At 37.0% G+C, this 14,962-nt stretch overlaps 1 protein-coding gene across 7 annotated transcripts in view; it reads right to left on the reverse strand.

Annotated features, from left to right (window-relative positions):
* Positions 1-14,962, reverse strand: part of bcl2a (BCL2 apoptosis regulator a) — an 80,521-nt gene that overhangs the window by 48,013 nt on the left and 17,546 nt on the right. For 5 of the 7 annotated variants that reach the window (XR_010893790.1, XR_010893788.1, XR_010893789.1 and 2 more), the window contains one exon: positions 2,032-2,130. The exons of 1 other annotated variant lie outside the window; for it this stretch is intronic. Coding sequence is in view for 3 of the 6 variants with exons in the window: in XM_067378149.1 (XP_067234250.1) it covers positions 2,032-2,130 (99 nt within the window). In the remaining 3 variants the exon portion in view is untranslated. Of the gene's footprint in view, positions 1-1,750; positions 1,869-2,031; positions 2,131-14,962 lie in introns of those variants that run through there. One more of the 7 variants, XM_067378151.1, reaches the window with a different exon arrangement.

A 14,962-nucleotide genomic window follows, 5' to 3' on the forward strand; every position in this document is an offset into this window, starting at 1 on the left:
TCTGCAAAGGACCACATGGTCATGAAGCAAAGTAACTAACTCTCTCTTAACTATTTGAAAAATTCACATTTTCACTTGCTCATATGTCCCGAAACATCAGGTCATTCGGTACAACTGTTATAAAACATGGAAAATGTTGTAATATTTTAAAAACTTGTACTAAATATAAAATTTGATTGTCCTTTTGTTTGCTAGCTAGCTAGATATCAGACTGTTAGCATTGTTTGAAAATATCGTCATTCAGTATAACCAAAAGTATCATTTGGTAAAACTGAAATTTTGTTTAAACCGAATTACTTTTTTGGTGAAAAATTTTGTCAATCTTGTAAAAAAATGACAAAAGCAGTGTTAATTGATTATAAAAACCACTTAATCTCATTGTTAACACTTAATAAAACTTTAAAATTAATTATATCGCCATTATGTTTTTTTACACTTTTAAAAACCTCATTTGTCAATGACCCATTTAACATCACATTAAACATTAAACTCATTAAACACAACATTAAACATCCGTACATTTATTAAAGTAATAATTTATTAAATATAGGCTTAATTAATTATTAATTAAACATATATTTAACAATTAAATAGTCTATAAATATTTTAAAAATCTAAAAATGCATAAATAAAAAAATATATATGCAATTTATAAAAATATAAAATTAAAAATAATATATTTAATATACATAAAATATAAATATACATAATTGTGCCAAATAGTGGCAAAGTAGACTGAATCCAAACGAACTGAGGTTTGAAAAAGAACAGCAAAAATTCTAGCATATTTCTAAAGGGAGTGAGCCATTGCACCATGGTTGCAAAGTGTTGTTGTGGGTTGAGCAAATTGCCAAGTATCACAAGCCCTAAGGATAATCTATGGTGAAGAGAAGCAAGAGAACAACTGTTTTACAAAGCGCTATTGGTCCTACTTCAAAATAGTACTCTGAAGGGAATCTACAGGCTTTGCTTAGGGGGATTCGATTAGGTGCTTTTCACCCGAAAGAGCACAAGGAGTCTTTTTCTGGGCCTCTTTGTTGAGATGCTCTTGCAGCTGCTAAAATAGCAAATGTGGCCATGTTGGGATTGGGTGGGGTTCTGACCTCTGAATCCTCTGAAGTCTAAAACTACATTGTAAGCTATTAACTATATATCCGCAAACGGTCTAACATATTCAACCATCTGAAAAACAATTTCCATTTGAAAAACTTCCAAATCAAAGTGTCTTCAACACAAGTCAAACTGTCTAATGGCTTCATGGTTAATAACCAATACACTGATCTCATGTGCCATTCCTTTTGGTTCCACATTAAAGATATCATGGGTAGAATAAGGCACAGGCCCACACATAGGCACAGATCAAAACAATTCTATGTGAGCCATGTCTTCAGAAAGAGCTCATTAGATTCCAGCCACTTGCTGTGTGGGTCAGCACCATGTGCACCAGTTATCAGTGGCGTTCGCCGTTTTCCACCATTCACGTGATCTGGAGTGCAATTTATCACGTCTTTTCCAGTCTATTCCAGTGAATCAGTATAATGATTCTTGTGCAATGGCAAGCATCTAAGAGCTGTTTTGTCTCAGTGGGGTAAGAGTTCACTAGAAAAGACCTGAAATATATAAATATGTAGATACATACAGTTTTCCCCAGCACCACTGAGAGTTTGCCTTTTCATGTCAACCTGCATTCAGCACTCTTTCATCTCCATAAATGCTACAAATGAGTTGCTGCAGGTTTCTGTTGTGTTTTTCGGCATTTATGAAAGACTGAGGTGTTGGAAAGTTTATATCACACAGTGGTAATTGCAGTATTTTCAGGATGTTTTTAGGTGGTTCCCCATGTTTAAGTCCCCAGACTAACTGACAGCCTACAAAAAGCATGGAAAAACAAGCCAATGGAAAGATAAATGAACGTTGTTACTCATGCACTAATGATTACAGATGTCATTTTTACAAAAACCTATGTAACTACAATATAATATGAAAGCAGAGTCGGATCTGTGCAGGGAGACTCTGCAATACTCCTATTACCTGACACTTCCTGTGTGTTTTCTTAGACCTAAGAGTTTTTGACCTGTTGGCCCAGATGGAATCTGTAGACATTTTCTTCATTGATTTTGAGGAGAATATCTGTGGAACATATTTTGAACATGTTAAATCAGTGCTAAGAGCAGATTCTTATAAGTAACAATTTGAAATTAGCTAAATTATTTGATAAACGAACATGCTAGGGGCGGGAATTGAGTAGAACTTCTGAATTATGGGCGTTCCAATTCAAGAGAACCTGCAGAATTTCTGTGGAATTCTAAAAGTGCAGATTCTGTGTGGGCTTATAGAAAAAGAGAATGTGTCAAATCTCAATGGAAAGACTGGAGAGTTTAGAACACAAATATCGTGACAAAGCTTTCTTACAACTGATAAAAAAGCTGTGAAGACTGAAGAAAGAATGTGATATTTCTGCTAGTCAGGCTGCATTATTTATGTAAACAATGCTTACTACTCTAAAGAAAGCTATGAGGCATCAGCATCTATGTCCCTGCGGACCTGCCATTGCGACACAATTATTGCAACACTGTAGAGCTTAATAATACAGCCCTGTGCATAATTCTAAGCAGAGAGAAACAAGGTCACATGTGGGCACACAGAAGCACCCATTCTCTGCTCAGAGTGTAGTCCCAAAGATGAATGCTCTACATTTCCAAGCACACACCGCACAACACACCTGAAAGTTTACAACCAAACTCAAGGGGAACCTTAGCTTTCAATAGATATTCAAAACACTTTATCTTGGCTATTGATAATACCAATTGCATTGTTGAGTTTTCAATAAGATTCTCAAATTAACAAATGCACATGCCTTTTCTTTAAGGTTCGTTTTTAGAGTCTGAAGTTGATTTTACACTAGCTTCTCCTTTGCTCCTCTATGATAGCACGCTCTCCGAGTTTGCTTTTGATTTCTTTTTAATCTACTGAATGTTGTACCACTGGAAACCTCAGCCTAGTTCTTAGAATGTCTCACCACAACCGGTATTCTTAGAGTCAAGGACTCATGTCAGGGCTGTTTAAAATATTTTCACTAAAAAGACCAAGTGCAAATTGACATTTCAAGACCTTTTACACTTTCCTTTCCATTATATGTCAGTTTAATTTAGATTTGAGGACAATTATAACCTGACAAGGTCATAAAAAAGCTTGGTTTTGGAATTCCTATTATAAAATAATGCACATTTCTGCATTGACAGGTCTAATTTCTGATTTGACTTGGAAACGTTACATTTAAACAAACCAAACACAAAAGATCTAAGTGATTCTAGCTCTCTCTAAAGCAAAGAAAAGAAAGAGAAAAAACTGCATAAGAGTCTAATTTTTATAGCTAAAAATACATTTCAGCTTTGGCAACATGTGTGCAACATGTAGCATGAGTAGCTCTACAATAAACCATCAACGTGATAAAACTGGTGGTATGGCGTAATCATTTCTAAAGAAGATCATCAGGGTTTTGGTTTAACACTATAACAATGGAGGACTTTATCACATACCAAGGAACTCACACGTGTCACCCAAAAAAAAACACACTTAACACACAAACACAAATTTGCATTTGAAATCATTACATCTCTCAGTTAAACTTCACTCTGTCAAGTTCCATTTTTTTTTTTTAAATCTGTGCATGATGTCATCTGTGTGTTTGCGCTTGTGCACACACCCCCTCGTGCACACCCCCACCCCTAACTTCCCAAATTCCGTTTTCACTAAGCTGACACAGGCATTCTTACTTCTGCATGCTCAAACTTCATCAATGGAGAGTCGTTTCATTCAAATGACCGTTCAATAAACAACAATCGGACCTCTGATGCAAAACGCATGTTGTCTTAGTCATTGGGCAAAACTGAATTTCACAGCTGAGGTAATGATTTCCTGTTGAACGAATTAAGTTTATATTTGAGCTTCTCAAGAACTGCTTCACTGTGGCTTAAAAGAAAAGTGATCGAAGGTTTAAAGAGACACATCTCGAATCAGCTGACTTGGGCAGGAAGCCGACCTCAGCTAGTACTTGGAAAGGCTTTTCTTCGTACAAAAGCCTACAGTTCTAATTAAATGCCAGATAAAAGGGATGCTGAACCACTAAACCCAAAAAAAGAATGAAAGCAAAAGTTGCCTGACATGCATATCTATAGAGTACAGAGCATGTATATTTAGATACATGCCAAATATGACTTTACTGATTCATTCTGCTTAATATAATGCAGCACAATACACCAAGAATATATAATGAGATCAAGGAACTACCATAGAAATGAAATTCACTTTTCTATTTTATTTAACCGCTTTAAAAGAACAGTTCATCCAAAAATGAAAATTATCCCATGATTTACTCACCCTCAAGCCATCCTAGGTGTATATGGCTATCTTCTTTCAGACAAACAAAATCGGAGATATATATCCTGGCTCTACCAAGCTTTATTAATGGTAGTGAACGGAGGGGCTGTTTTGAAGCCCAAAATAAATGCATCCATCCATCATAAATATAATCCAGGTGGTTCATAAAGGCCTTCTGAAGCGAAGCGATGAGTTTTAGTATAAAAAATATCCATATTTAAAACTTTATAAAGTAAAATAACTAGCTTCCACCAGCAAGTTGACTTACGCTAACTGAGCAACATCTGAAGCGATGTAGGACACAGGATGTAGGAGTACTTAAGCTTAGATCAAACAAATAGGGCTGGGCAACAAATTCAAGTTGCTCTTCTCTTATATTGAAATCCTCAGATATATGTCTTAAAATGTATAATTTTAGACTTCTAATTTGTGACCAATGTTTTGTTTTACTCTATCCTATGTGCTTCCATGTTCGTCATTGCGTTGGTTCAGAGGTCATTCTTCCGCCGCAAAAAGAATGCGTACGGCCATCTGTCGGAAGCTAGTTATTTTACTTTATATAGTTTTAAATATAGATATTTTTGTTACAAACCCATTGCAAAAGAACCCATGGATCTTTTTTTATGATCGATGGACGGGATATTTTGAAATGTATCTCGGATTGTGTTCGTCTGAAATAAGATCATATACACCTATGATGGCTTGGGGTGAGTAAATCATGGGATAATTTTCATTTTTGGGTGAACTATCCCTTTGGTTTCATAGAACAAGAGAGCTAAAATCAATGCAGTATACTTCGTCACCTCAGCAACAACATTTTCGCAGAAGATTTAAAAAAAAATTAGATTTCAAAGATCAAGAGAAATAAACGTTAACTGAAATAAGATTTGTATATTTCATTTTAAGGGGATAGTTCACCCATAAATGAAAATTCTTTCATTAAATACTCACCTTCATGGAACACAAATGAAGATCTTAATAAAGAGATCGTAAAACTAATCCATTTGAATTGAGCGGTTTAGTCCAAATTTTCTGAAGAGACTCGATCACTTTATATGATGAACAGATTTAATTTAGGCTTGTTTCTCAGAATGTTCTCCTAAAAAAAAAAAGACCCCAGTAATCTCATCCGACTACTCTAGAGTTTCACAAGAGATATCAATGCCATGAACGGGTTCGACATCTATATAAAAAGCATACTAAAAACCCATGCCTTGGATCATAAAGAATTTCATGGATCAAAAAAAAGTGCATGTCCCAGCCACAATGATAAAACAATACATTTCCGAGTGAGAATGTATTCAGCTACAATAGTTATACATACTTTCCCCCTCAACTACAATCAATAAAAACTTCATCCAACAGGAACAAAACCAAAAAAAAAAGTAGTTTCAGGATTGAAACAAATCATGTGCTCTCGTGATGACCATCACTCCGTGATGACATCAAACTCACATCTTTTTATTTCTGCAGCATCTGCATTTCCAGAGGCAGAGCACTGTCTGCACTTCTGCTTTTTGATATCATCAAACCAGCCTCTGAATGCATCGCTTCATATTTAAATATGCAAGTAACACCCAGCAAGGGGAAATTGATCAAACATAAGAATTTTGCCATGTAGACCACAGAATGGTGAACTTTATAGGTGTTTCACGTTGACAGTTGACAGAAGTGAGTAATTCGGATACCTGTGTGCACATACCGTACGACCGCAAAGAACAAAACAATGGCTCGTGAAAACATACGTTTTTTTTTGTTTTTTTTTCTGTCCTCATTTAAGCAATGCTTCAAACAGGACCTATTCTAGCGCCCATGGTTCGGCCCCACACATCTGTATGAGTCAGTCTGTGCAAATGAGGGAAACGTCCCTCCGTGGCCTCAGTGCAGAGGGACATTTTTTTGAAAGGCTTGTGTTATTTTTGTATCACAAATGAATCTTCGGTCATGCATTTAAAAAATGTTAACACTTTCTGCTCCAGTTACACATCCTTGTTCTCAAAATCCCTGCTGATTACATCATACATTCTTAAAAATAATGCTTCCAAATAGGTGTTTTTGCAGCAATGCTATAGAAGAACCATTTTTGGTTCTCAAAAGAAAAAAAAAAAAAACGATGTTTTTTGGATGGTTCTTCATGGAATCATAAAGGTCAATAAAGAACCCTTATTTTTGAGAGTTCATGTGAGCAGTAGGGTTATGCTGTATACCGGTACTGGGAAAATACTGGTATATATTTCATTTAAAAAGGTATGATATCATGATTTTGCTCATTTTGGTACTTATGCTGCTGTTCTGAGGTTGACCACTTGGTGGCAGTGTGCTACCCAAACTGATGCGAAACCGGAAAATGTGACAACATACAAAATGGATAATGCATTTGAATCTCACTCAACACGCCCAAAACTAGGTTTATAAAGATGTGGGCAAGTGATTTCCATCAGCCGTCCCGAAACGCAGGCGAACGTGTTGTATCGCATTGCGCCGCTCGCTTATATATTGCAGGCGAGATGTCTTTTCATGCAATGAATTTGTTCATTTTGAGAGATAAAGGTTGGAGACACAGTATTGCTGAAATTACTTATCACTAAAAAAGTTCTCAAATTACTGATTTGATGTGAATCTGTGTTGAATAATTTGCTATTAAACATTTGCAATAATTAACCTACGAGAAATTCTGCGCAATAGTCGCACCAAAATTTAGACCCTACATGGTATCGATTTAATATTGATACTACAGTATTAGATTGTGGTACTATACTGAAGCCAAAATTGTGGTATTGCGCCATCTCTAGTGAGCAATGCATCCAAAACAGATTTTTTGTGCAGATGTCATGATGCAAACAAGTGTGTGCAGAATTCTTCAGATTCTCCAAGAGCATTACATAATTTGTGTCCTAGACAGCTTAATATGTTTTCACTGTGCCATTTTCATTTCCTACAGATTTATGTAAGTGCAATGACCTCCATGAACTCTTATTAACCAATGCAATTCAGCCTCCTGTTCTCTGGAAAAGGAGATTATAAAAATGAGTTTGATATGATCTGACGAGTAGACAGGCAGCTAAGCAAAGCGTGTAAGCTGAGGCCATTTAGCTTCAACTGGAAGATATGAAGACCTTAACAAGTCTGCCATGTGTTTGCATCTGGTCGGTGCATTAGTGCATGGGTATAATTTGAATTCTGCTCAGCAACAGCGGCGGTAATCATTGTTTGTACAGGAACCAGAGTGAGACACAAAATGAAGGTGATAAAAACTGTGGGCACAGGAATAAAAATCGATGCCCAACGTCACAAAGGACAGTGGCATGAAAATAGAGAGAAAGTTCAGAGAGAGTGCAGGCCTCTGCTGTAGTCGAAGGGAAACTTCCCCCCCTCCAACCACCAACCCCGGCAGGGTTACATTCTTTCATCTGAGCTTTCCGTCACACTTCCAGAAAGGAGCGTACAGGAAAAAGGGAGACCGTCTGACTCTTCCACAGACATAATCTCTGTAAGAGGCCAAAAAAGCCACTGAATGAAAAGAGAAAAATACAGAAACTTTTCATAGGCAAGAAAATACAAAGGACGAGATTGTTTTTTATAGACTGCAATGAGGTTAAATGTAGACAAATGGAGACTTCTGCTCAGATCTCCTGTTTTTCAGATTGTTCTCGTAAAAAAAGACCTCAGTAATCTCACCTACTCTAGAGTTTCAGAAGAGATCTCAATGCCACAAACTGCACTCATGTCCGACATCTGCATAAGTTATTTGAATATGATCTCAAACATTTCTCATCAAATTCTTCTAGGATTTAATTATCTGAGCTATGGCACCCCAATGCTTTTATACCTCTAGTTAGCCAGAAATTGTCTTATTTATATCCAATTTTATTTCTTTTATTCAAAAGAAGTTTAGGAGACAATGGTACTATTAAAATAAGTGTACACTACCATTCAAAAATTAAGGGTTGGTAAGTTTTTGTAATGTTTCTGAAAGTCTCTTATGCTAACCAATGCTGCTTTAATTTGATCAACAAATGCTTTTTTTTTGCATTGTGAAATATTATTATTTAAATTTATATAATTTATATATATATATATATATATATATATATATATATATATATATATATATATATATATATATATATATATATAAATAAATATAATTTATTTAATTTTTTTATTTTAATATATTTTAAAATGTTTCTGCGATGGCAAAGCTGAATTTTCAATATCATTACTCCAGTCTACAGTGTCACATGACATGATCCTTCAGAAATATGCTGATTTGGTTCTTAAGAAACATTTTTTATTCTTATCAATGTTGAAACAGTCTTTACTGTCACTTTTGATAAATTTAATGCGTCCTTGATGAATAAAGTATTAATTTCTTAAAAAAAAAAAAAAAATTAAAAAAAAATTACCCCAAAATTCTGGTGGGTAACATATGCCATTATTTACAGTAAAAAAAATTCTAGCTAGTGCAACATTTCTTTGTAAAGAAAACTTTAAATCTAATGAAAATTTAAATATATTTAAAATAAATATTAAATGATAACATAAAAATTAACCTTTTAAAATGTGAAATATAAAAATATTAAATTGTGCAAATTCAAAAATTGCATAATATTTGAGTTCATTGCTAGTGAAAACATTGTCGGAGCAGAAAACTTCTTATGCTATGACAGAAGCAGCCTTATTAACCAATAAAATGTTCTTCTGGGATAGACAGAGTCAGTAAAAAAGAAATACTGTTAAAGAACGAGAAGCAATACACCAGAGAAAGTCAAATATCTGCCCACAGAGACAGTGTGGGTGATGACCGTGGGAGGTTCAGATGCAAAGCCCGCCCCCAACCTCAGTCCTGCAAACAGCAGAAAAAAGGAAAGATTTTTACAGCATTAGCTCATGGGCTGGAGGCCTTCTGGAAGTGCTTTTCCGTCTCCCCCTTTCTTCTACCCCACTTGCTCTCTAATCAGCTCTCTCTTCCTCTGCCACCCGCTTCCCTCGACACCCACACCCCCTCCAACACAGATCTACCACCCACGCGGACGCCTCCCACCCCTTTTTCCCCTAGTCCTCTGTTGGAAAGGTTCAACGACCTCTCTTTTTCTCTCGTTCACTTTCTGTCTATCAGCTGATCTTAGCCTGGCCTCCAAGAGAGGAATGAAAGGAATGCATTGATGTGGGTGTAAGACAATCTGGCTTTGTTATTGTGGGAATCACGTAGGGGAACATTTTAGGAGCTTAAAAATCCTCCTTAGGAACAGAAAGAGATGTTTAGACTGCACAACTTTAAAACGTTAAAAAGTTAAAGTCACTTTAAAGTGCCCCTATTATGCTATTTGAAAGATTCCTAATTCTGTTTAGTAGGTCTCTGACAACAGATTTATATGCATCAAAGGTCAAAAACACTTATTTTCTCATAATATATATTACCACATTTTTCAATGATTCTCAAACGACTCGTCGGATAAATTAGTCTCTCTAATTCCCTCCTTTCCGCGAGCCTGCTCTGCTCTGATTGGCCAGACAGCCCAGTCTGTTTTGATTAATCTACCACTTACAGCTACGGGGGCTTCCTAAAGCTCAGCGATTGTACACACTGTAAAGACAGAAACGATGGCGTTGATTTTACCATATCAATCCAAGTGCGAGTCCGATGATGAAATATTGCAAGAACTAGTTATTCAACCCAAACCTCCATTGCAAGGACGACTTGAGCAGGACGTTTCTCAATGATACGCTACTCTGTTTGACGTACATTATGAGATGTTGCAACTAATTCCTCACCATCAGCATTAACAAGTGAATGTCCATCAACAAACCGATGTGTATATTTCTAATTTACTGTGGTGCACATGTGGGAACTGTATTATTAACAGTATCAATAACAGCACTAACATTAGCTGAGCATGAATGAATGAACATGAATGACTGATGTAACATTAAAGTTTGTAAAACAAATCTTAATCCATCCTTTATCATTACTCAAAGAACGAAAGACAATCTGCATTAATGGACACATTTTTAGATAATAGTGTCCCTCAGCTGAAGTATTTCAGTAAGACAGTAATACCGTGAGTTAGCCAGAGACATACACAATATAGCTAAAACACAAAACTATGTATTTTGAACACTCTGTATAAAATATATACATTAATAATTAATCATACTAACAGGTTGTAATTCTGAGAAGCAAGTTAGGGCTGTGCTCAGAATATCGATACAACGATACATCGTCATGAACTCCTGACGATGCGTGTATCGATACAGCAGCTGCTGTATCGTGTCTGTCTTGCTTTTAAATCTAGCCAATCACGTGACGTCACGTGACGCTCTCGAACGGAGAAACACGCGATCTCCAAATCATCGATCAAAGCGTGCTAACGTTTTAGGGCAGGTCGATGGTATATAAATCATGGCTGAACGTTAGCGTTTATCAATCAAGCCAAACCGTCCATTCAGAAACTGAGAAATTTGAAGGCCGATCTCTCAGGTTGAGTCGCGAGCTGGCTTGACTGACGTTTTCGTGAGGATAAAGTTTATGGACTGTTTTGATTTCGGTAATTACATCTAGAAAGGTAAAAGCAGCGATGGCATATATAATAGAGATATCTGAAAGCGAAACAAAAGTGATATTGGCCTCGTCCAGTGGGGAGGACGCACGAGAGGAGACCTGCGATAGTATGTGTATACTAATACAGTAACAAATGTATTGCTCATGGTTGGTTCATGTTATCTGATGTTTAATAAATGAACCTTATTGTTAAGTGTGTATTGTAAACTCATGTAGCGCGTTAATAAAAACGTATGTTGTTCTTGAACATATTTTTAGTTGACATCCAAAAAAAATCATTTTTACAGATGAAAAAAAAAAAATAAATAAAAAAAATAACAGGCAGTATTGACATTATTATAATATTATAGCCGATATAATTAACTAAATTAGTTTTCTTACAAGTCAACTTACTGTTGCAAGTGAAATTAGTCATTGAGCTTTGTTGATATGCTTCAGTGTCACTATAACTGTCAATTCAGTTACTGAGGGAGTGACTTTAAAAGCAAGCTTTTAAAAGAAGCTTTTTTGTGACATTTTTTTGTGACATTTAATTTAAATCATTGTTTTTTTTAATGACAAAAACAAAAGTTTTTTTCAGTTATCATGACTGTTATAACACTGGTTATTCAATAAACACATATTACTGTTACTAAACTCTGCTCAAAAGAAATTTAAATACTAAATTGAACCATATCGTGATACGTATCGTATCGTGGCTTTAGTATCGTGATGCGTATCGTATCGTGACATTGTTGGTGATACACAGCCCTAAAGCAAGTTGGTCCAAAGTGGGTACTGCCCCTTCTTTAACCACTGATTCTGTACAGCCTCATCCTTTGGCAGTGAAAATAAACCAAATTTCCTTTCACAGCGCAGAGAACAGCGTCTTGTCGACATGTTATCCACACGAACAAGCTACAGCGTTTGAGAGGGGTTCAAGTTTTCGCAGGATGTCCACACAGAATGTAGGCAGTCATTATGCAAATGTATTAACTTTGCAAAAATGGGATCCGAATTACAAACGACTCGTTTAAGCGGTTTTGAGTCAACTCTTTTGAGAGACAATAACTTTATTTATGATGCACTTTCAGCTTTACAACTTTGCAGACTATTCACGTACAGCTACATTACACGCTGCGTAAAAGGTAATTTTCAGAAATCTATAATAGGGGCACTTTAAGGTCACTACATTGACACTGTTCTGACTCTGTTGGAATCAGGCCACCATGGTCCACCTGTGGACCGTATCAAAACATTGACAAAATTGTGTCACCCTAACTTTGATACAATTCTCTCTGGAGATATGCAGGTGCCAGAAAGGCTAATTAGCAAGACAGTTCTCAGACCAAACTGAACAAGGAGGTGTTTACTTACACTTTCTGACACAAAGTCCCTGTTTCTGTGTGTTGTGCGGATAGAGATGGTTAGTGCAATCCTTGATAAAGATGTTTTTACGCCAACACAAAAAGCCTGGTGACCACATCAAAGATAAAGGTACGGAACAAACTATTTTCCTTAACAAGTGGAGACGTATTTATACAGGCAATTTTTCCACACTCCTAAGATCTGAGAAAACATTACTCGCGTATCTAAGAGTCATAATTTAACACTCTTTAATGTCTGTTTTTTGGTGAAGCTGTGTTGTTAATTTAACATTTATTAGATCATTTAAAACCCAATATTTAAAACAAATGAAACTTTGTTTCCAGCATCTTACTGCTTTTATCATGAATAAGTCAAAACATGATCATTCCGTGGATATTTTAAAAATAAAAGCATCCAACGCAAAAGCAGGTTAAACTGAACGTGACTGAAGTCGTTAATTTACTGTTAATCTGTAGAAAGGATGTGTTTTTAGTGCTCAAATGTGCCCCGCTGAGACCCTGACAGTTAGTTTGGATATCTGATTTTGTTCTCCTTTTGCAGGGGAATACCAAAAGGGGACTTTCAATCTCTCAATGTTCAGCTACTAGGTAAACAGAACAGAGAGAGCACTGCAGAAAGGGGGATTTTGTACTTTTGCATTCATTTGCATTCGCGTCAAAACAGTATTTTGGTCCTTTTTTCATTTGGCTAAAAATCGAGTTTTGAAACCATAGAAATGTACACTGAAATTGCTGAACAGACGCTGTGGGAGTTCGCTCTTGCTTTCATAATGAGTGATGAGCACCTCAAAGATTTCGAACGGAAAAAAGGGTAAAACTTTGATCACAACAACTTGTTGTGGTTAATGATAAAATGGAAAAGCTTTCCATCCTTAAACAGGACAAGTGTTCCATTCAGGTTAACTTTAACGAAGTGTCACTTTAAAATAGCATACCGTTAATAATTACATTAGCCCAAGTGACTTCCTTTCCCACCACTGACACATCAGCCCTGCTGCATACATTACATCATACGAGACCTATTCAGAACAGGAACTGGAGTGGGTCTCGGATATGTCCAGGCCATTGTGCTTCAGAACGTGACAGAGGCCAAACTGAATCAGCTGGCAAAAGTCCCACATTCGGCGACAAGGATCCCACTATTGAGTTGAATGGAAGGAAATACAGCATCGGTCAGGCGGGTGTGTGAATCCTGTCTGAAAATGGAAGCCACATGACAGAGGTCAAAATTCCATGGCAGAGTCTGCGCTCTGTGGTTTCCTCTTTCGGGATCACACAAGAGCCAGCTTTAGAAGCCTCGTGTCTTGTCATGGATCCCTAGTTAATGAGCGAGCATCGTTCTTTTGTCTAGTCAGCCTGCAGGACATCACTGTTTACAGGACACCAGATCATTAGTCATAGGCATATAAACAAGGCAAGAAACACTGAACTTCAGTCATCAATTAGCTATCTCTGTTAACACTTTGTAACTGTCTCTAAAGAAACCCAAGAGTAAGAAAACCACACAGCGCCGCGACAGATCGGGCCCGCAGGGTCTCACCCCTAAATATCAAACAGCTGTGTGAGAAAGCAAACAACAGCGCGAGCCTCCGAGAAGACTGAAGGAAGAAAGGAGCTGGTAGACAAACAGTCATATGGGGCAGTCGAGCCTTTGAGTGTGTTGCTATGCGTCTCCCTCTGTTCCCAAGTCTTCGCCCTCCTGCTCCTCCTCCTGATCAGCATGCAGAAGAAGGGGAGATGGAGGGTCCCCCTGCAGGCTGCCTGCATGCTAAATCACCCATCTGCCACCTCTGTCCCTGGTGCCAACCCCCATTCTTCCATCGGAGCGCTGTTTGTGTATGCGTGTGAATGATTTTACTTCTGTGTATTTGTGTGGTCTTCCAGACGGCTCTTTGATATGATGTTTTACTATGTTGTCTTTAACAAAGCATTAACAATGTTTTAGAGAAGAAGAAAACTCTTTATAGAATATGAATGTTTCAAATAATCCAATCATAGGCAATAATTTTGGCGACTGACCCACTGGAGCTATAACGGCAGGTTCACACATGCTGCGTCCCAATTCGCCTACTTATACTATGCCCTAAAAGTATGTACTGTTTTTGTGAAGAAAAAGTACATACTTTTGAGTATGTAGAACAGTAGGCAAGCTTTGGGACATGTTTTGCGTGCCCATGTTAACATGTCCGGCAATGCATTCCATGCGTATGCAGCAGTGCAGCGATCGTTTCTGCACAAGTCTATTTTTGCTGTGGTGAATGCTCTGAAATAAAGCGACAAGTATTAATAATGTAATAAACATGAATTGACATGACAGACACCTGGTAGCAAGTACGATCTCATTTAGAAACAGCAATAATCTCCAGCAAGATTAAGACATTTTAAGCAAATTCACAGCCTTTTATCTACAGATCAAATATTATAATGGGAATATAGCATATTGGAGAAAGTTTTACCGTGCTCACTGTTGTAACCAAATGCGACACACTGTTTGAATGCTGAACAGAGAATGATTGACAGCCACAGCGGAGGGAAGACGAGTTTCCGTGAACTTTAATTTAACGATGTAAATATTCTTCTGTCCCTCACATTAAGCTATGGAATGGCTTCAGATGACTTTGAATATAGTGCACGAAAACTTAATCGACGCTTG

Source organism: Chanodichthys erythropterus, chromosome 23 (assembly GCF_024489055.1).
Source record: "Chanodichthys erythropterus isolate Z2021 chromosome 23, ASM2448905v1, whole genome shotgun sequence".
NCBI classification, from domain to species: Eukaryota; Metazoa; Chordata; class Actinopteri; order Cypriniformes; family Xenocyprididae; genus Chanodichthys; species Chanodichthys erythropterus.